Here is a 23,791-nt window from a genome sequence, read left to right as displayed (position 1 = left end):
GGTGATATTTCCACAAAAATCCTTCAAAAAATGCAATTTTATAGCGAATTTTGAGACTTATTGATGAAAATTGTAACATAACATTTTATCAAAACTTCCAATATTGTTTTACTTTTTTTTTCCATTTATTAATTAATACTGGTCTTGGCACCCTCATTATGTTAAAGACAACAATGGCAATAAAAAGTAATGAATAAAAGAGTTATTATTACACAAACGATACCAGTTACGATAACATTACAAGATTGAAGGAAGAGTTTATTAAAGATTGGCGTATTTAAGAATACAAAAAAAGTGATGAACTTTTTAACATATTTTTTTCTTTAAACATGATTCTTCTCTCGTTTGTGCCCATAGTTTAAACTAGATTTACGTTAAGTTTTCTTTATTTATCCTCGTTTTCCTCACCATTACCGCTAATAAGAATTTTTTATTTTAATACCTAAATTAGTTTATGTAAGTAGTCGTTATTAGAGTATATGCGATAAGATAATTTATAATTATAATAATTAGTATTGTAGAGTCTATGTTCGAATATATGCCTTTAATATTGTATTTTTTCATATTCATTTTTCTTTAATTTATTTAAATAGATTATATTTATTTATTTTTTTCATGATTTGTTTCAATAGTTTGCTTTAAATAACTTTTATTTTATTTAATTTTTTTTTCTTTAATAGATGCGTGCGCCAATTCACGCCATCAAATCATTAAACAAGATACACCAAAAGACATTTCCACATTTAAAGATTGTTATTATTTCCTGCAGTAAAATGTTTAATAGTCCTACTTCATTTTAGTGCGTTTTTAAGATTCTTTCTAAGGAGAATTTTAAATAGTAACTAACTTTAAGTATTAATAATTGTTAGCTATCGACCCTGAAACATTAAACCCTTGAGCAAAGTAAAAGCATTTTATTCCTCGGAAAATGAGAGAGATGAAGAAAACTTTTTCAGATGCTATTTCTTTGATGCCATTTAGATACAGTGTGTTAATTAATTATCGTACCCGACGTCATCATTGCAAGTATGCAACCAAATACGCAAATCGCGTATTGCGCTACCTATACTGTGATATTGGTTGCATACTTGCAATGATGACGTCGGGTACGATGATTAATTAACACAGTGTATATATAGGTGACGTCCTTTGAGGGCGAGGCTAATTGATCGTCTTTTTTCTTATTATGACTATCTCACTAATTTACATTTATTCTCTTTTTGAAAACCCAACATAGACAGTTGCCGATTTCATACATACGGTAACTATAGCTGATCGCATGGTTGCGCAAGAGTTGTATTGAGAAAGGTCAATCTACGTATTCTATGTGTAGGGTTCTTTATTAAGCGTGTAGGGTTGTTTAGAGCCGATAGATATTGACTATACAAGATCGGATTTAGATGAAGAAAAGATTTTCAGGTTTTCTAGTGGTGTATTTCATATTTCACTATCTCAGAAGAGAACGAAGATATAGGCTTGTAAACTAGATAGAAAAACAAAGGTAAAAGTTTGTTGCTGTCGTTGCACGGGTAGTTAGAGCAAAATGTCGAAGCACACAGAAATATTTGAATGCAAGTTTCTATTCAACAAAGCGACACATTTAATATCTTCACCATTAATTTAATGAGTCATACTATTTTATACAGAGGTTATTCCGTTATCTTGTTTGTTTTGGTTTATATTTGCACTAAACTCGTTCCTAACGAGATTGTACCATTTTTTTTTAAATCAATTCAACCTTAAAAGCATTACGTAACTTTTTTTTAAGAACCTAATGTAAATCCTTTTTATCTTGAACATTATCTCCATGTTTTTATTTGATATTATTTGATTATATTGAAATTATCTAAATAAAAATTAGTTAAATATTAGTAGATCATAAAAGATTATTGCAAATAACTGAGTGTTGATTAAAAATGAAACATTCTTTTTTTTTATAACTTAATATCATTCTTTATGTTGCAAAGGACACCGAGAAGATACTCTGACATCAATAAGAGTATATCATTAAAATCTCGGGAAATGACTGTTTTATTGGCTATTAAAAGCTCTGCTAGCAAGTCCTATCTCCTATGTATTCGAAGACATTGGACCTGTTTTGGTTCAATAGTTCTGTAGTTCTGAACTTTTCTGTGCATACATAATGCATATTACACGTATGCGCGGAAAGGTTCAGAACTGTTCGGTACTACAAAACTCTTGAACCAAAACAGGTCAATTATATGTCGCGTACCATTGGTAACAGTCAAGATGAAGGAGGTGATGCTAACCGTGAACTAACAAATCTGGAACATTAAACTCATTGTACTAAAGAATATCTTAAATTAGGTTTAATTAAGCTGCATAAAAAACTGTTATGGGACTGGTCCGAATTGGAGAATATGGGTAGGGGATTGAGTTCTTGAAGTCAGTGTGGCTTGAAGAGGATAATCAATTTATTTTGGCAAGTCTATTCGAAAAGAAAAATATGTCTTAGACTTGTTTGTAGACTTATAGAATTAATAATATATTTAAACGAGGAGGGCCATAATGAACCATAAATTGAGATATAACTAAAATTCTCCAATTAAAACTCCAAGCAAACTGATAACACTTTTTTCATTTTCCCTTAATTTTTTTTTATAAAACTTGGTATTGGTCAGTTCTTTTGGAGTGCTGATTACGAATCTGTGGTCAGAATTAAGAACTTTTCAAAAATCAAGATACAATATAGAGCAATTGCAAAAAAAGGATCATTTATGTAAAGGTTGATAGCCGGGGAGGTTCTAAGGTGATTGACATATACAGCTATATGACTGGTACAGGATGCCTCCCAGTGTACATAAAATCCTTTTACATGGTTCTTTAGCCATCAGCTTTTTCTTTCCAGAAAGCCTCGTTGAAGGAGCTGAGTCCTGATGCAAGGGAGCTGATCGCGGATTCAGTGAGAGGATATGGTTGATGAGCAGCATAGCGAAGCAGAGAAGGATCGGAAGATGATTCTGTTAAAATAATTTAGTAGATAATGTTACAAATTGGCAAAAATAAAATTCCCGCTAAAGCCATAAAGTTGTTTAATTAATCAAGAAAGTCCATCAGGTTATGGGCCCAGATCGCGGGTTATAAAGATTGAAATACTCATATAATATAATATATAATAAGGAGATATAACAGAAAGATATCAAGATGGAAAGTAGAAAGCATATGGGTCAAATAAAGCTATTATCTAACAACAATTATCAGACATTGAAATTTCGGGTTGAGATGTTGTTAATTCGGGAAAATCTTTGGGAAGTTGTGACAAATGAACCACCAACTCCAAAAGAAGATATGTGGGACCTTACAGATAAAAAAGCTCGAGCAACAATTGGATTATTAGTTTTGTGATACCCAACTGAAGCTTATAAAAGGGAAAACAACGGCGAAAGAAATGTGGTTGTCATTAAAAAACTTCGATGAAAAGTCTACATTAGGAGTGACAACCAGACTACTCAAAAGGTTATGTAAAAGTGAACTCTCAGAAGGTGGTGACATGGAAATTCACATAAGGGAAATGGAGGAACTACTGGAGCAATTAACAATTGCTGGACATCTTTTTCCTGAAGAAATGATTGTTACATTTTATTTACAAAGTTTGCCAGCTAATTATGATCATCTTATAATTGCATTAGAAAACAGACACGTTGACAGCGGAATTTGTGAAACAAAGACTTCGGGAAGAGTATGAAAAACGAAAAAATCGGGCTTCAAAGACCATGAATGCCATGAAGCCAAGATAGCAGAAGACAAGAAAGGAAATGCAGACAATGAAAAGGAAGAATATTTGAGTTATATAGCGAAGAAAAATATCTAAAAAATTAGGAAGTTTAGGATTAATTTGATTTGAATATTATAAATAAGAGGTTTAGGATATAGATAAGATCCTGTTAGAAAATTGGCAAAAATAAAATTCCCGCTAAAGCCATAAAGTTGTTTAATTAATCAAGAAAATCCATCAGATTCTGATTTTGAATTTTTATAAAAATAATTCTTCATTTTACTAGAAAATAAATTAGCATCTATTTTATCTTTCCATTTTAATTTATACCAATTTTTCCCGTTGTCAATTATAATCAAAAGTACACTTAAACTAAAACTAGAACTTACAGTAGCACAGAAACAAGTTAGAAGTGTTTCTGGAGACGGTTGCAACATGGCATCCGAAACCTCAAACAGTTTTTCAAAAGACGTACTGTTTAACCCGAAAGTTTCTAGGTCTAGTGTTAGTGTTAGTTATAGTTAGTTCTAGTTTTAGTTTAATTAACACTGGTCGTGAAAGCCTTCGTACTTATAAAAGTACACTAATTCACTAACTAACCACTTGTACCTACAGCTTTGTTCTGCACACATTATGAAACAACTTAGGTATCCGCAACTTCTTAGTGTCTGATATAGAAAACCCAAAGTAATGTAAATCCTCGTGTTTTAACGCGTTTGTTATTATTTTGCCACTTTTATTGAGTAATTTCCGTAAATGTGACAAAAACATTTTGAATCCACGTGGCACAGAATTTTAAAACAATTTAAACCCCCAAAAATCCAAAACCAATCTTGACAAACGGATTGAAGATTATGATTCAGCGCATCAAATCACGTTGAGAATCCTTCTCTTCTGGTCTAGTCCAAAAGTTTATCAGAATTATAAAATTCGAATTATAAGTGTTTAAATTTAAAGAATTTTTTCTAACATGAATTCTTTTAGAAAAGATTTTTGCAATACCCAACTCGTTGATTTATTTTTTTCTTTTATTTTATATTTTTTCGTAATCTTTAATAAAAATTCAATACCAAAACTTTCTAAAAGATCACGGCTACCCGATAAGACCCTCCTCGGTAATTAACCGTGTCTTTCTTAACACGCAAAATTTAATAATATACCCACGTAAAAAACAGCAAAAATAGCCAAACAAAAACTTGACCCAATGAATAAATCGTAACAACTTTTTATCGTTCGTCACACTCAATTCATTTAACACCGACCGAGAAAAAAACCTTGACTTATCGTTTAAGATGTTGTGGACTATTAAATTTTGGTTCGTTAAAAAAAAAGAAAACAATGAATAATAAAAAGCGATTGATAACAAAAAGAACTTTTTGTTTTAATTGGATAAATTATAGATTTTTGTGTTTTTTTTTGGCGTCACGACGCTTTATGATTCATCGAAATCGGATCGAATCTGGACTTGCGCCCAAACGTCGTACCTCAAAACATCTCTCGTCCTACGCTGAACTTATTCAGTCCGATTCAGTCCACTTTGAGCTTTCGACCAAAACTGACGAATGCATGAAAATTTTTATGTGTGTTTTTAAATTTTCTTCATCACTTTTAAGCTCAATATTGGGAGTGAAAAGTTAATTTGGAAATTAAGGTGGTCTTTTTTAAAAGGTAAGATTATTGTAATAACGATTTTTTTTGCTGTCCCAATCCCGGGGGTTTCACTCAAAGGAGATTGTAGTGTCTTAGGGTGAAAATGTAGGTCACAAAATAATCGGAAGACAACTTAATAGTTTATTATTTTATTTGTTTATTAAATATGTGTATTTGTGAATGTACTGGATGTTTATTTGGTTTCGTTATTGTTTATAAACAATCCATATATGTGAATAATATTTATTAAGGTTATGATTAAAACTAAAAAAAAATTCGGAAAAACAATTATCATCACATTTATTTTCGTTTCAAGTATTTTTCTAAAACCTAAACGACATAAATGTTCTTATTCAAAACACAATAAATTATCAAAGTAAATACTGTGTGAATTAACTTAGAAATTTAAAAATACTTCATAGATAAAGTGGATTAACGCGATTTTGTACATCTATCATTTTTTTTATTTGTAAGAATCGTTTGTAAATAAATCCATTAAGATTTTAATTTAAAAAGTCATTCTTTGTGATTTATTCGTATATTATTAAGTATTAGCTACTTATATATAAAAAAACTTAGTTATCAATAAAAAAATATCGTTTCCAAAAAAATCCTCCACAAAGGCCTTCTATTTTTTAGCTACATACTTGGTATGTTACAAAAACGTGGATTTTAAACAAATTCATCATGAAACATAGTTTTGTTTGAAATTGTACATCAACAATTTCCGTTTGTTAAAAATGTTTTAATTATTATCGCAGTTTTGTCGATGAACAACTACTTGTTTACATAATTTATTGTTAAAAGATGTTTAACTATTTGTTTTTACGGTAGGTAGAAAGAAGAATGTGCGCGATAACGGACTTGCTTACACAGGCCCAAAGTATATATTAGCATTTTCTCGGCACGTTTTATTAATAGCTTTAAGAAGAAGCGCTTCGACTCTGCGCTTTATTTTAAGATCAGGAATTCGCTACAACCTCCTTTGAAAATCCAAAATCCAAATATAGACCGAAGTTAAAGAAATTTAATACACTTCCGTATTTTATATTGGGTGTCACACATCGCTTGTTACTACTTATTCACAAGGATGACACAAGTTTTTTTTTATATAACTGAATTGATCATGTAAATACCTATAAATAAAGAGAAAATTTTTAACTTTGGGTTCTAATTAAATCGATAACATTTTATCTGCTGTTTTCCAATTCATTGCGATAACGTTCTTCGACTAATTAGTTGTTTCGCTGTCTTAGACGATGTTTACATCGTTGTATCGAAGACCACTGTCGCCAAATTAACTCGTGCTGTCTAGCCTTTGCAACAAAACAGCAATAATTGTGTCACTTAGACACCTCAAAAAATATAGTAGCAATGTACAGGGTGGGCAAATTTGGGTGTTATTATAGGCTATCTCAGAAACTATAAGAGATACGAAAAAAGTGGGTGCCATGTCCCGGTCTCTTTTTTCGAGACTAACCCAATCCCGCAAACACCAAATCTCTATCTTCTTTTGTTTTTAAGTTATAGCTAAAAAGTCAAATTTTCGTGATTTCAAAAAATGCTCATATTTCGTTTATTTTTGAAATTAGAGAAATTAGGTTGATACGTTCTTAAGACACTTTTTTAAGTAGAATATACTGCCGTTGAAAAATTTTAAAAATATTTGATGATTTTTGAGATACAACACAAAGTTGTATTTTTTTAAATACAAACTATACTTGATTATGATGTTAATGAAAAGAGCATATTTTTAGCTTTCCAATGATGTATCGCATGTATGGTGCATTTGCGAAAAATAAGCGTTAATTTTCAATTCCAAATAGTAAGTGCTAAAGTTCAAAATTTTGATTATAGTAGGCGGGTTCGGACAATAATTACTACCTAATTGCTGTATGGTTTTGCACGAATATGACAGAAAGTTGGTCTTGTACCATTAAGCTAAGTGTCCACTTGCGAGAAATGCTCTCGAGAGAAGCTATCGAGAGTATATTTTCTGGTGGACTTTCGGAGAGTAAACACGTTGAGATTTGTACTCAAGTGGACCCGCACAATTTATCTATCGTGAGAGTAACTGTCAAAAACCGAACACGGTTCGAATTTTGCTGCGACTAGCTGCGAGTTTTCTCAATATAACACGTTTAAAGATAACACCTAAAAGAAAATAGTCCCGAGAAGAAATATTTGAATTAATTGAAGTGTATGAAGAAAATTCAATTCTTTGGAATATCACATCTAATGAACATAGAAATCGGGAAGCAAAGGATGCAATTTTAACAAGTATTGGACAGAAATTTAAACGGGATTTGTACCATTAGTAATAGTAACTTCTGACAATATAATTTGGTGTTCTCACAGTAAAGTTAAGTCTTCTGCTAAAAGTATTTGATTTTTAGTAGTAGTGTGTAGTCTTCTCTAAGAAGGATGTGCTTCATTTGCAATATCTAGTTTTTCACTAGCAATACTTAGTCTTTTGCCAGCAATATCTAGTCTTTTGCAGCAATATCTAGTCTTCTACCAGTATTTCGTTTTCTGGTAGTAGTGTGCAGTCTTCTGTAAGAAGAATCTGCTTCATTTGCAACATCTAGTCTTTCATTAGTAGTACTTAGTCTTCTGCCAGCAATATCTAGTCTCTTTCAGCAATTGAGGCGTTTAAGTTTATATTTTCTAATAATTTTCCAAAATACTGCCAAGCCACTATTAAGCTATCACGTGTACGACAATAAACTTATAGTTTGCATTTATAAGTGCCATTAAAGCAATCGAGTTCACTTTTTTGTGAATCCAGTATGCCAAATAACTAACAATTTGACAACGAATGTTGATATTTGTTCACACGTAGCTCTAATCTACGCCAAATCCATGATTTCACCCAACAGCTTCTTTTTATTTTTTTCAGTTTGTTTTTTTTTGAAATTTTGTACAACACTATTGCACTTGCAATTTTGTTTACATCCATGTTTACAAACACCAAGCACTGAAAGAAAATAAAATTTACTTTCCATAGCACGTATACATTTCACTAGTGGACATGGTCCTGAGAGAACTGTCTGAGAGAAAGCTCTCGGAAGTTTTATAGAAACTCTCGGAGAGCTAAAATAGTCTCAAGTGGACACAGAGTTGAGAGTAGATATCGTGAGTTACTCTCAGAAGTTTCTCTCAAGTGAACACCTAGCTTTATGCAGGATAAAGTTGGGATTTGTACCAACGAATAAAAACTTTGAATAGTTGATTTAAATTTCTCAGTGTCTTATCCCTGACTTTGTTCACCAATAAAAATGATTTAGTAGATAAAGTTTGTGTATTAAAAATACAAGAAACGTATTAATTAATGAATAATTAAATATGAACAACAACTTCAGGAACTAAACAGTCACAGACTGTGTCATCTTCTTCTACTAAACTTACTGGTTGTAAGGTTAGAACAGTTGGGTATCAATGAATGAAATCTTCGGTAGTATCTTCCCAGTTTTCCCCAACCATGAGATTTAGAAGTTTTTTCATATTTGCAACCTTTTCTTTTGAAATTGGGTAAGATAGAGGAAGATTAGGGATCATAAACTGAATCATTTTTTAATTTTATCGCTTTATGTATTTAAAAATAATGAGGAATTTTTAAGCGGGAAACTCGTTTCGAAAAATTCAGAATGAAATGATCAGTAAACTCACGTTACTATAGTAACTAAGTGGCATTTAACGTTTTCTTCGGTATAATTAAAATTTTGAATATTAATCTTAAATATTTTAGAATTAAAAAATAACGCTTATTTTCCCCAAATACACCATGCGTGCAATACATCATTGGAAAGCTAAAAATATGCTCTTTTCAGTAACACCATGTATTTAAAAAAATACAACTTTGTGTTGTATCTCAAAAATCATCAAATATTTTAAAAATTTTTCAACGGCAGTATATTCTACTTAAAAAAGTGTCTTAAGAATGTATCAACCTCATTCCTCTAATTTCAAAAATAAACGAAATATGAGCATTTTTTGAAATGACGAAAATTTGACTTTGTGGCTATAACTAAAAAACAAAAGAAGATAGAGGTTTGGTGTTTGCGGGATTGGGTTAGTCTCGAAAAAAGAGACCGGGACATGGCACCTACTTTTTTCGTATCTCTTATAGTTTCTGAGATAGCCTATAATAACACCCAAATTTGCCCACCCTGTACAATAATTAATACAAAAATATTATGCTTAAAAATTTTAAAATTTTTTAAGTAGACAAAGATTTAAGAACGCCACACATGATTTACTTTGGCAATAGACACTAAATGTCGACTCCTCCAGACAACTCCGTTGAATTTGTCTTCAGGTTTTAGTTATCCAAAAATGATCTAGCTTAGTGTCTGTTCGGCATTCCGTTTAACCAATTTTAGACATTAAGAAGATGCAGTAACGAGTAACACGCAGAGCACCCATACTAAGCCCCACACTCTTCAACTTGATCATGGATGAAATAATAACTGATATGGAGAGAGTTAGAAAGGATTATTAGTTGGGAAACGAAGAACTGAAAATACTTTGCTAAGGGGACAATGCTGTCTTGTTCTTGTTTTATGAAGATAACATATAAAGAATGTTGTACCAATTCGAAAAATAACAACAAAGTCAACATAAACATCCTGCTGTCTAAAACAAAATCGGTAACAATAGCAAATTGGCAGTATTCAATAAGACTTTGTCGGTTAGTTATAAATGTCTTTGCGTCAAAATAACGAGCAGCAGGAACCTCAAAAAAAAAGTTTTAGCTCAAACAACGAAAAGAGCTTTGATATCAGATTACCTGAAAGACATTATATTGCAAAACAAGTGTATTAGGGAATGTATACGCATATACATATAAGAGCTGTGTAAATGACAGAAGAGGCATCTTTGGGCACCATAAAAAACGAAGATATTAGAGAAATATTCGTAATCCAGGACGTTGTGAGATGGGCCCGCGAAAAAGACGGAAATGAAAAGACTATTCCGAATGTATGGAGCCTTAAGACTAAAAGGATGGTCAAAAATGGATGGTACGATGATATAAAAACTGGAGACCTTCCTAACATAGGCTATGAATAATTAAGAAATAAGACAGATTACTTAAAGCAAGAAAGAAGAGGAATTAGCTGTTCTAGGTAACGACGTTGCGAATATGCCACAGGTGATGATATCATGTGACAAAGTTAACTTCATAATAGAATTTGCATCAGATTTAGATTCCTCCAAATTGATATTCTCCCTTCCAAGAGCAAAGAGATGATCACTTGACGTCATTCTTGAACAAAAAATATAGAGTTTATTTTCTCTAAAATCGACAACTGCAGCACTGTGAAACTAACATATATGCTACAAGTATACCATCCAGTCCAGTCATTTCCTGCTTATTGCATCCCCTGATTTTGGATAAGGTTGATTTAGGAATAAATTTTTAAATTAACGTGATTTAAAAAAAAATAATGCAGAATTTATTTTTTCGAGAAGCAGAAACTGCAGCATCCTTAAACTAGTGTAGATATTTTAAGTATGCCCTCCAGCCATTCCATGTTTATCTGTATTTCTTGATTTTGGATAAGTATGGGGGAATGAATTTTTGAATTAATGTAATTTTAAAAAGGAAATATGGAATTTATTTTCTCAAAAATCAGAAAGGAAATCAGGTTAATGGTGGCGAACGCTTTTCTAAGTCCAACATCATTATGTTGCACGACAAGATTTACAGGATTGAGCAATGAATTAATTTATGGGATATTGTCACTATTTGCATAAAATCTTGTAAATGGAAATTAATTTCAATCTCTCGTAGTCATCTTTCAAAAATTTTGTTGCAAAATCTGAGCAAAATTCTGACATTATAAGAACAATAGTCTGCTCTCCAACAGCTCTTGTTGTAGCAAGCTACAATAGAACATTGCATTGAAAGATAACCTTAAGAAAGTCATAATAACGAGCATCAACACTGCTTCAGATGGTTTTGCTGATTTAAAGCTTTTAATATTATCATCCAAGTGCAGGATGATCGTTATTGTTGAGCATAGTTATGATGTTATCGTTACGAGTGGGTCTTGCAATATATAACCAGATATTGCAGAACTTAATCTAAACCCCAGACTGACATTTTTTCAGCAGGAATCAAGTATCGCCGGCTGCCTCAATCTCAAGAGTCAATTCTTTATTCAAATATATCTACACACATATTAAGCCCTACATAACACCCTTCCAGCATGGTTTTGTAAAGAATCGGTCAACTGTATCAAACCTAGTTTGTTTTAGTTCTAGGTCTAGGATTAATTCTAGTTTTGCACTAGCATTATCACTAGAATTAGAATCATTCGGGTTAAAAGGTCCAACAAGTTAACAAGTGCCAACAAAACAACAGAAAACGTATTCTTATAATTAAAGAATAACGGAACCGCTATTATGGGGACCCTGTATAGTAATATATTCTCCATCAAACGCTCCTAAACAGTTAGGAAAGTTCCAAAGCTTATAAAAGTTGTTAGCAATAGATTTCCACATCCTTGTTTTCGTAGCTTTATATCTATTTTCTTCAGCAATGTATTGAAACAATTCTCTGACTACGAAAATATTCAAAAAACTTTGTTGCATCATCCACTAATTCTTTATACAAAGTTGCAAATTGTCCTATCGGTGCCTCTTTTCTTCCAGGCTTTATGCACCCATTTTCACTTCTTCGCCTGGTGCAGCTGCTGCTCCTCATCATTCAAAATTGCAGCCACCATTGCAAACTCTGTGTTCGAACATTTTGAACAATACTGATCAAAAAATATTAACACGGAACGTATGTATTATATTCACGGACGTGTGTAAATATGCGTCTATTTCTATTTTCTATTTTAATTCTATTTTTAATTGCTATTCAGGGTTTGATTGTGGTATATTTTTATTGAACAAAAAGTAAAACTAACACTAGATCTAGAATTAGAAACATTCGGGTTTAGCCGAGCGACTCTAAAGACGGCCGAAAACTCAGGGTTGTCATAAGGACGTCACCTTTTTCTAAGCAAAACTTTTTCTTTGCAAAACTACCCAATGCCTGTAGAGGGTAGCTATTAAGCTATGTTACATTTTATGTGGGGCATTGCAAGTGCACAGTAGTTTCGTAACTATGGTTACTGCGAGTTATACGAAATTCCCGGTAGAAGTCCTTTCATTATTGAACAAATAAAATACTAAAAGGATTATACAGGCTGGCCATTATGTATGGAATATTGTATATATCTTGGTAAGTATCAACTTTATAAAAAAATATTTTATACAAAAGTTGTTTAATATTTTATTTGCCATAATAAGACAGCATTTAATTGTTTTTATTTCAAAAAACAAATGAGCAACGGATAACACTTGAAGTTTTTTAAATATCAGTGTACCTTTTCGTTAGGGTCATTTGATAGAGATTCTTTTTCTCTTTACGATGACGTAAAATTTTGGTACCCTTATATCAGAAATTTTTTGAAAGAAATGTAGAAATTGTTGATTAATAAACATTAATCACCAGTTCATCATCAGTTTATTAAGAAAAGTAAACTAATAACATTAATCTAGATATCCGAGATCGTCAAGTACCTCGAAGTACTTCGAATTATGGGAGATGTACACTAATTTTTAGTTTATTTGTTTTATTTTGTATGTAAATTTAATTTACGGTAATGTAGTAATAAATAATAATATAAATGAAACACAACCAGAAGGAAGGACACCTTTACACGTTAAGGACAGGAATAACTGAAAGGAAAAATTAGCAGCGCCGGGACTCGAACCCAGGTCTCCCGTTTGCCGGACGGTTGCACTGACCTCTATGCTACGCCACAAGGTGTAGGGAAATTAACAGACAAGGATTCCTTTCAACCTGTACATTTCTGGACCGCATTAATGTCATTCACATGCACAATTAAAGGACCAACGTCACAAGATTTTAATTCCGGAAAAGCCGGTGAAGCCAAATTATTTAAACAATAAGTGGAATTAATATAAACGTGTATGTAACATATAAATGAAACACAACCAGAAGGAAGGACACCTTTACACGTTAAGGACAGGAATAACTGAAAGGAAAAATTAGCAGCGCCGGGACTCGAACCCAGGTCTCCCGTTTGCCGGACGGTTGCACTGACCTCTATGCTACGCCACAAGGTGTAGGGAAATTAACAGACAAGGATTCCTTTCAACCTGTACATTTCTGGACCGCATTAATGTCATTCACATGCACAATTAAAGGACCAACGTCACAAGATTTTAATTCCGGAAAAGCCGGTGAAGCCAAATTATTTAAACAATAAGTGGAATTAATATAAACGTGTATGTAACATATAAATGAAACACAACCAGAAGGAATTATTTTCCGGAATTAAAATCTTGTGACGTTGGTCCTTTAATTGTGCATGTGAATGACATTAATGCGGTCCAGAAATGTACAGGTTGAAAGGAATCCTTGTCTGTTAATTTCCCTACACCTTGTGGCGTAGCATAGAGGTCAGTGCAACCGTCCGGCAAACGGGAGACCTGGGTTCGAGTCCCGGCGCTGCTAATTTTTCCTTTCAGTTATTCCTGTCCTTAACGTGTAAAGGTGTCCTTCCTTCTGGTTGTGTTTCATTTATATGTTACATACACGTTTATATTAATTCCACTTATTGTTTAAATAATTTGGCTTCACCGGCTTTTCCGGAATTAAAATCTTGTGACGTTGGTCCTTTAATTGTGCATGTGAATGACATTAATGCGGTCCAGAAATGTACAGGTTGAAAGGAATCCTTGTCTGTTAATTTCCCTACACCTTGTGGCGTAGCATAGAGGTCAGTGCAACCGTCCGGCAAACGGGAGACCTGGGTTCGAGTCCCGGCGCTGCTAATTTTTCCTTTCAGTTATTCCTGTCCTTAACGTGTAAAGGTGTCCTTCCTTCTGGTTGTGTTTCATTTATATGTTACATACACGTTTATATTAATTCCACTTATTGTTTAAATAAATAATAATAAGTCTGTGTTTCTTCTTGCCTTTGTTTTTATCTACGTTGTTGTCATTCTTACGGATTATTCCTATTTATTTACTATTTTTGATGGACACGCTTCAGTTAATTTTAGTTTGTATAGTCGTTTATTAATTTGCTTTTGTTTTGATTTACTTTTGTTTCCCATAATACATTTTTTTTTCTCTCTCGTGGTTAAGTTGAAAAACGATTTAAGACCGAACTTCGCCTTTTTTTTCGATTTTGTATATTTGTTTCTTTTTTTTAAGTTTACAAGCATTGTTTTTATTTTGTATTACTAGTAAAAAAAAAATAAGGTTATTTATTATTATTATTATTAATTCGAGGTACTTGACGATCTCGGATATCTAGATTAATGTTATTGATTAATTTTTGTTAAACAATTTCTACATTTTTTTCAAAAACTTTCTAAAAATAATCTCTATCAAATGAGCCTAACGATAGGGTACATTGCCATTTAAAAAAATGCAAGTGTTATTCGTTACTCATTTGTTTTCTGAATTAAAAACAATAGAATGCAGTCTTATTATGGCAAATAAAATATTAAACAACTTTTGTATAAAATGTTTTTTTATAAAGTCAACATTTACTATATTCTATACATAATGGGCACCTGTATATATTTTTTTCTTCAAACGTCATTAAATGACAACTTTGTTGTCGTGTTTACTCGCGGTAGAAGTAAGTCATTGTTGCATAACGACGGTTGCTAAGATCAACATAGCAAAAAAGTACTTCAGCGTTATGGCGCTAAAGTAAATTTCACTTTAGCGCCATAACGTTGAAGAACATTTCACTTTAGCGCCGTATTATTTGCAACGTTTGAAGAAAAAATACTATGTTTTATTCGGAAGAGAAGCAGATTCGTTTGTGGCTGGTCCGTCATTGCCGGACTCACTTCGTTCGTCCGGCAAACTGTCGGACACGCCACAATTTTAACGGCTCATCTGTCATTAGCGACTCACTGCGTTCGTCGCTAAGCGACAGACCACGCCATAAAAAGCACTGCTTCTCTTCCATATAAAACAATATACTATTTTCTTCAAACGTCATTAAATAACAACTTTTTTCTTCAAACGTCATTAAATGACAACTTTGTTGTCGTGTTTACTCGCGGTAGAAGTAAGTCATTGTTGCATAACGACGGTTGCTAAGATCAACATAGCAAAAAAGTACTTCAGCGTTATGGCGCTAAAGTAAATTTCACTTTAGCGCCATAGCGCTGAAGCACATGTCACTTTAGCGCCGTATTGGAAATGACGTTTGAAGAAAAAATACTATGTTTTATTCGGAAGAGAAGCAGTTTCGTTTGTGGCTGGTCCGTCATTGCCGGACTCACTTCGTTCGTCCGGCAAACTGTCGGACACGCCACAATTTTAACGGCTCATCTGTCATTAGCGACTCACTGCGTTCGTCGCTAAACGACAGACCACGCCATAAAAAACACTGCTTCTCTTCCATATAAAACAATATACTATTTTGGCATGTTTACTCGCGGTAGAAGTAAGTCATTTTTGCATAACGACGGTTGCTAAGATCAACATAGCAAAAAAGTACATTAGCGTTATGGCGCTAAAGTAAATTTCACTTTAACGCCATAACTTAAATTTATTAAAATTTATATTACAATTGTTTGCAACGTTTGAAGAAAAAATGCTATGTTTTATTCGGAAGAGAATTCGAAAGTTTCGTTTCTAGCTGGTCCAGCGGGTTGTGATACTATTGTTTACACAAAAAACTTGTTATTTTGACAAGTTCTAATCTTGGTGATTGACAAGTGTTTTGATTATTTTATATCGCTACTGCCGGGACAATTGGTCATAATTCAAAAAAACATATGTTCGAGTTATAGGCATTTAAAAACTTGTAAGAATTGAATTGTATATTTTTTTGATTTAAGAGATTTTTATCAAATATTTGACTCCATACCATTTCTAAGGAAAATATATAAAATTAGGTATTAAAATCTAAATAATTTTGACCCAACACTTTTTGAATTTTGATTGACTTACGACTTTGGTCGAACAAATTATAATACATATTATGACTTTTTTGTCATAGTAAAATAAATGCAAGATATTGAAAAAATAACCGATTTCTGTTATTAATATATCTTATATTACGTTATACAATAAAAAAATTCAAATAAATTTGTTTTTAACAAAATAAACCTATAAAACCGTCAAAAGTAATGTTATTTAATTAAAATATAGCAAACATATTTTATAAATCTACATCCACATTCTCACTTTCTTCGATATCTGGATCAATATTTGGCACATTATCAACTGGCAAGTTTTTGTAAAAATCATGGAATTGTGTATGGATAAAGGGCAAGAGAGAAAGTAAATCTTTTTTTACTTTGGCTTATAGGTATTAGTCCTTTATAACAAGGTATTAATTTAAATTTTTTTTCTGCACGTGCTCGACGTTCAAAATTTACTATTTAAAAAGATGTATTACTCAGAGATTTCGTGATGTAAATTTTTTTTGGAATCAAATTCGAATCGAAGCCATTTAGTTTCTTTCCATACAAATTTCTCTTCAGTTGTTATAACTTTAGAAGCAACTAAGTGGCCTTTTAATAAAGATGAAAATTCATAAAAATTTTCAGTTCGGCCAGAAACTAAGAACTTGTGGTCAATTACTTCAATATTTTTCTTTAGTTGCAAAAGCATTATAAACATCGCTGCTACATGAGTATTAGGGATCCAAGTTATTTAAATGCTTAAAGAAACAAGATTTCCTCCTCGACCTCCCATACACTCATGCCACATGTAACATGTTGCTTGATTATCTTTCAAATTGTGTATGGTTAAATTGAAGGTCCATAATTGTCTTTTATAAAATGCAATACTCTTTGTAAATACGGTGTCGGAAGATATTGTTGTAAATCAAACACCAGAGCGGTAATCGTTGGATCTGCTTTGGCCTTGATTTTGTCAGTAGATTTAGAAGTATATGCAATCTCAGCGTTTTGTTGATGGGTTTCTAGTTCAGTCTGAATCGTGTGTCTGTCTTCAAGCGTACTACTAAGAGATAATTTCATATGTAAAGAATCACACTTCTGACAAGTGTCTGCTTTTGGTTTCTTGAATGATAAATTCAAAGTACGAAATATAGATTCATATAACGTTCATGCCTACTGGCTGATCAACAGTTTCTTTGTAAAGTTGGTACATTTTGATCAAATTAAGTTCTGAACCCAAATATTTTCTTTGTGATCTGTTACGCGTTTTAATGCTGTTGAGTATTTATGTTTTGGTGATTTTTTAAACTTCAAAAACTGTTTGTCCTAAACTGTTTCCCGAAGCACGCTCCTTTATCATAGCTAAAGTAATGAATTTTGAGTTTACATCAAAAATATTCATAAAGCATTTCTTACATAAAATAATTCTCTTTCCCTTGATTTCTGCATGATAGATACAGGGTTTACCAAAACTCCCGGGACGGAGCTATAAGTTTTGAACGAGTGAAGAAAAATATGTGAAAATTTGGGGATCACTAAAGAGTCATAAAAACCACATTCTTAGATAGTTTACAACTTCCGTGCAATGTGGAGTTTTTTGATGGGATGACCACCCCTACATTTTTAGCAACCCCTATCGAGTTTTACCTTATTTTATAGGTAATGGAGAAAGAAACACAAACCCATAAACCAATACCCCATATCTTAATTCTTTCAAGAATTATGAAGGGTTGACTACCAAATGGGAAAATAAAGTGTTTTCATGTTTTTTTGCACGTTTATTACGATTTTTATAACTAATGTTGAAATTGTCAATCTTCTTCGGTCTTGCAATGACCATTAAAATAAGTTATATGTACACTCATAACTCATTTCCTCGACAGAATTTATAAAATATATAATTAAACCTTTTTAATCATTCTTGCCCATGACCTTACTATATAAAATAGACTTATACCCTTTTTCTCAGACAAAAATATTAACATGGAGAATTCAAATTTGCCTCAATCGCCATATTGTAAAAAATAGACTTTTGACCTTTTGTCCCGGCAGTAGCGATATATATATACAGGGTGTCTCAGCGAGACCGGTCATTAGACGTTTCTGGGGTTCTTGCGAAAATATACACCCTATATATTTTTACATATTTGGATTTGTCTGTTTTCAAGGTTTATAAATAACTTTACTTTTTGCAATTTGATTCGGTCGTTCACGAGTTATTCGAATTTTTCTAGAAAAATCTGCTCCAGCAGACATTTGTTCAAAAAATCAGAAAACACTCAATTTTTGGGATATCAATTTAGGATTGAGAACATGCTTAAGCAACATAATGGAGTATGTTTTGGTGCCGAGAACTGCGGTCTAGAACGTTTGATCACTTTACTATGGCACGTTATCTTTTCAAAATTTGGAAGTACCATAATTTCATTTTTTTAATGGCACCTCCCATATTTTATTTTTTAGTCGTCTTCGGTGTCTCATTCTACATCTTTTATATCCCATATGGCCCATACCTAATATTAATAGTTTGGGAGATAATTAGGGTTTTTTGAAAAATGCACACATATCATATGGATATTTAGCCTAGTGTGCCATGAAAAACAAGCCTTCTCAATGAGTTCTTGTCAAAGACTCACTTGTTTACGTCACTTGATGCATGTGAGCTAATAATTATCTGTTATGTTCCTTAATATTAGTACTGAAACGAGTTAAAATCAATAACAATAACGAAAGTAATATTTACACAAATCAAGAAATTCTTAATTTATTTTTTTTGCATGAAAAGCGCGACAAAGTTCGTAGTATGATTCCCAGATCTTTGGCAGCTCGAATTGAGGTGTTGGGACTGGGCTCGAAATAAGCCAAGGTATTCACCTCTTCCGTTGCATTATCTACTACATTTTTTGGTCAGTTTAACACGTGATTAATTCGTCCAAAATGTACAAAATTTGCTTCTATTCCTCTAAATTTACCTTTTGTCATCGGAGATAAATGTGGATAATTTTCATTAAACATTCTGCAAGTTCTACTAAGAACTTTGTCGCACTTTTCGTGCACACAAAATAAATTATGGATTTCTTCATTTGTATAAACATTATTTACGTTATTAATATCCATTTTAACTGGTTTTAGACTCACAAGCATCAAACAATCTAAATTAGACTTTGACGTTTATCAATAAGTCATTAAACATTTGTTTTCCATGGCACACTAGGTTAATATCCATATGATATGTGAGCATTTTTCAAAAAACCCTAATTATTTCTCAAACTATTAATGTTAGGCATAGGACATATGGAATATAAAAGATGTAAAATGAGACGCCGAAGACGACTAAGTAATAAAATATGGGGGGTGCCATTTAAAAAAATGAAGTTATGGTGCTTCCAAATTTCGAAAAGTTAACGTATCATAGTAAAGTGACCAAACGATCTAGACAGCCGTTCTCGGCACCAAAACATACTCCATCATGTTGTTTAAGCATGTTCTGAATCCTAAATTGATATCTCAAAAATTCAGTGTTCTATGATTTTTTGAACAAATGTGCGCTGGAGCAAATTTTTCTAGAAAAATTTGAATAACTCGAGAATTGCTAGTTCAAATTGCAAAAAGTAAAGTTATTTATAAACCTTCAAAACAGACAAATCCAAATATGTAAAAATATACAGGGTGTTCCATTTAAAAAAATTAAGTAGGTAGCGACTTCCGGTATAACCGGAAGTGCTAGAAATCTGAAAATATTTTAGATGAAGAGAACGTAATTGATAATACTTAACTCTGCATTCTCAAATTTTTTGTTTGGCCAGAACCCCAGAAACGTCTAATGACCGGTCTCGCTGAGACACCTGTATATGTATATAAACTAATATCTCAAACTAATCGAGTATCAAATTTGTTCGATGTTTTTAATGTTTCTCCTTTACTTTTATTTCAGTATTTTGTAACAATGGTTGTTGTTACAAAAATTCCAGACGTTGAAGCGTCTTCTCAAGAACTACTAAAAGAACATCTAAAAACAGAATCGGCATCACCTTTGGTTATCAACAAAGAAGACTTTCCATTAAAGTAAGAATTTATTTTATTTTGTTCTTAAGCAAAAGTATTAATTTTTTCCACACTTGATTAAGCACTTAATCAAAAGTTGATTATTTTATTTCCGGGAAACCTTTTTATTTTATAATCTTTTAGTTGTGAGTGATCAGTTTATTTTTATCAAATCCGGAAGTACGTAGACCGAGAATAGATTGTGGCATTTGATAAATTTGTTTATAAACATTGTTTATTTATTTTGAATTTAAATCCGATGTTTTTGCCCTAGATTATTATTGCTTATGTTACAATAATTGTAAATTCCAATCAATTAAGCGTTGATTTTATTTTATTACAAATCAATTCTGAGAAACACACAAATATTACAAATCAGTTGTGAACCTTGGTCTGCCTTAACAGTTCTTTTCAAAAATCGTTTTCAAATCGTTGTCATTAAGTTTGAATTATTTTTTCCAGAGTTTCGGTAAATCAACCAAATGAAGAAATTAATACCACCATCGATTACAACAATATTCCTCGTGGACTAAAAACTTGCAAAAAATTAATTAGAAAATCTATACTAGAGAAAAACAAGACTTTATTAAAAGAAAGTTGCATCGGTCTAATATCGGAACTTTCCGTGTTGACAGTTTTGGAAATTTACTCATTTCTGAATGATGTATCACCATTTAATGATGAACCATCAGCTCCCCCCACTTCCGAAATAGACCACGACTGGACGATGATATTCCAAAAAAGTATTGCAAAATGCCAAGAAGAATGTGATAAAATAATAAACGAGAAAACATACGATATATTCACAAACATTGATGATGTGATGAAATTATCGTATCGAGATTTATTGGGGATTTTAAAACGGACTACTTTAAACGTAAAATTATTGTACTTATTACACATACAATTTTTTTATGAACACTTTTTTTAGGTTTCTGATGAAGAGTTTTTATACGAAATCATGTACGAATGGGCTGAAAGACGTTCGTCTAATCATAAAGATTTCCAAAGAATTTTGGGCGATCTTCCACATCACATTCGTTTTGGCACGATGAAACCGAAAACGTTCAAAAAGTTAAAAGGAATCAAAGATGTTCTAGACCAAAAAGATATACGAATTATCCGTTTTTATTTGGAGGAAAAAACGAAAGGACGAGAAACCCACACGTTACCGCATCAATGGTCCAACCCAAGAATCACTTCGAATGATTCTAATACAAGAGTTGGTAGAAATAAAAGATTGGAACGCGCGGGAATGTATTGTTTGATATGCTGGATGTTTGTTTTTGATTAATTAGTAAACAACTTCAAAAATCTAATCAGAAAAGATCTCATTTTTAAGTTATTATTTACAATACAAGCTCATTTTGCGAACATTTCATGTTTCATGATTTTATTGCCAAACATTTTAATTAACAACAAACTAACGCCATATCAACTTGACTTTTATTGTGATTTTTTATATGTTTTAAAATAACTGAAAACTACTGTTTCTTATCTTTCTTACGATTATTGTAATATTTTAAACTCAAGGTGAAATGTTTTGATGAGTAACTACGCAATTTGTTTATGATATTTTACTCTTTTTTACTCTATTTTTTGTGTTGACGTAATACTTCTTACGGTGTTTCGTGAAATAATTACGTTCAACTTATTAATACAGGGTTATCACAAATTTATTATGTTTTAAAAAATAACTAACGAAAATTTCTTATATGTGTTAATTAACCAGTGATATTGTTGTCTCTTAGTTTTATTAATTTGATTATTTTCTAATTTTATTTAACGTTACGTTTTTAAACTTTTAATTTAATGCGTTGATATTTAGTGTTAATGTTAAATTTTTTTTCGTGCTTTATTCAAAACTAACTTTTGGTTTTTAACCTATTCGTATATGTCTGTGATCTCAAGTTTGTATACACAATTATATCTATACATATTCTCAATATATTTATCTTAATGTTACTTGTTAAAGATCAGTTCAAAGTGGATGGATTTGCACATTTTCCTCACCGCTTTCGCCGTTATGAATCGATTAATTATAATGAATTTGTCGTTAGAATAGGGATAATCACGTTATTTATTTTCAAATTGTTTTGAACTGATTTTTAATAATGCGTCAGCGAAAAATGTTAGAACTCAAAAGTAAACAAAAAATTCAAATGTTGGGACCTTTATGAACGATAAACATGTGTTAAATAAATTTAAATGTTTAGGAAAATACTTACAAAATTACTATTATAAAGATGTTGTGAAAAATATACATAGAAAGTGAAATTATATAAATATTGCCAAATAAAATTGATGTTCACATTTAATATTATTTTATTTATAACCCTTGTAATGTTTATAAAGTGAACTCATCAGTGGTTATGTTGAGTATTTAAGGCGATTGTCATGTTAAAGCAATGAGGACTGAATCAGAATCAGTTTTAAAAAATCGTTGTTTTAATAAATTCTTATGAAATTATCAGACTTTGCAATACAAATTATTAGCTTTCCAATGAATGAAACGGATTTTCAAGATATCTTTTAGTTCTTGAGATATTGACTTTTAAACATATAATTCTCATTTTTCGGTTAAACAATTATTATGAGACATTTTAAGAAAATCGTAATAAATCGTATTACTAATAAATTCTTATGAAATTATCAGCATTTGCTATATAAATTATCAGTTTTCCAATGAATGCAACAGATTTTCATAATATCTTTTAGTTCTTGATATATTGACTTTCAAACACAAGGCATTTCTCATTTTTCGGTTAAACAATTATTTATGAATCATTGAAAACATCGTAATTAATAGCAGCTTTAATAAATTCTTATAAAATTATCAAGATTTGAAATACAAAATATTAGCTTTTCAATGGACGAAACGGATTTTCAAAATATCTTTTAGTTCTTGAGATATTAACTCTTAAACATAAGACATTTCTCATTTTTCGGTTAAACAATTATTTTGAATCATTTTTCAAAAATCGTAATAAATCGTAGTTTTAATAAATTCTTATGAAATTATTAGTACTTGCAGTCCAAATGATCAGCTTTCTAATGGATGAACCGGATTTTCAAAACATCTTTTAGTTCTTGAGATATTGACATTCAAACATAAGGCATTTCTCAATTTTCGGTTTATCATTTTCGGTAATAAATCGCATTTTTAATAAATTTTTATGAAATTATCAGTACTTACAGTCCAAATTATCAGCTTTCCAATGAATGAAACGGATTTTCAAAATATCTTTTAGTTTTTAAGATATTGACCTTCAAACATAAGGCATTTTCCCGTTTCAGTTAAACAATTATTAATGAATCATTTTTAAAACATCGTAATAAATTGTTGTTTTAATAAATTCTTATGAAATTATCAGTACGTGCAGTCCAAATTATCAGCTTT

The 23,791-nt window shown here is 31.6% G+C and overlaps 1 protein-coding gene across 1 annotated transcript; it reads left to right on the top strand.

Moving 5' to 3' along the window:
- The first annotated feature begins 5,249 nt into the window (after positions 1 to 5,249).
- On the top strand, positions 5,250 to 22,709 carry LOC111426985 (uncharacterized). Its single transcript, XM_023061922.2, has 4 exons — positions 5,250 to 5,404; positions 20,282 to 20,412; positions 20,854 to 21,268; positions 21,323 to 22,709. The coding sequence occupies exons 2-4, from the start codon at positions 20,294 to 20,296 to the stop codon at positions 21,683 to 21,685; spliced, it is 897 nt and encodes a 298-aa protein (XP_022917690.2). The 5' UTR covers positions 5,250 to 5,404; positions 20,282 to 20,293; the 3' UTR covers positions 21,686 to 22,709.
- The last annotated feature ends 1,082 nt before the right edge of the window (positions 22,710 to 23,791 follow it).

The sequence above is a fragment of the Onthophagus taurus genome, chromosome 1 (assembly GCF_036711975.1).
Source record: "Onthophagus taurus isolate NC chromosome 1, IU_Otau_3.0, whole genome shotgun sequence".
NCBI classification, from domain to species: domain Eukaryota; kingdom Metazoa; phylum Arthropoda; class Insecta; order Coleoptera; family Scarabaeidae; genus Onthophagus; species Onthophagus taurus.
This window is presented reverse-complemented; position numbering and strand designations above follow the sequence as displayed.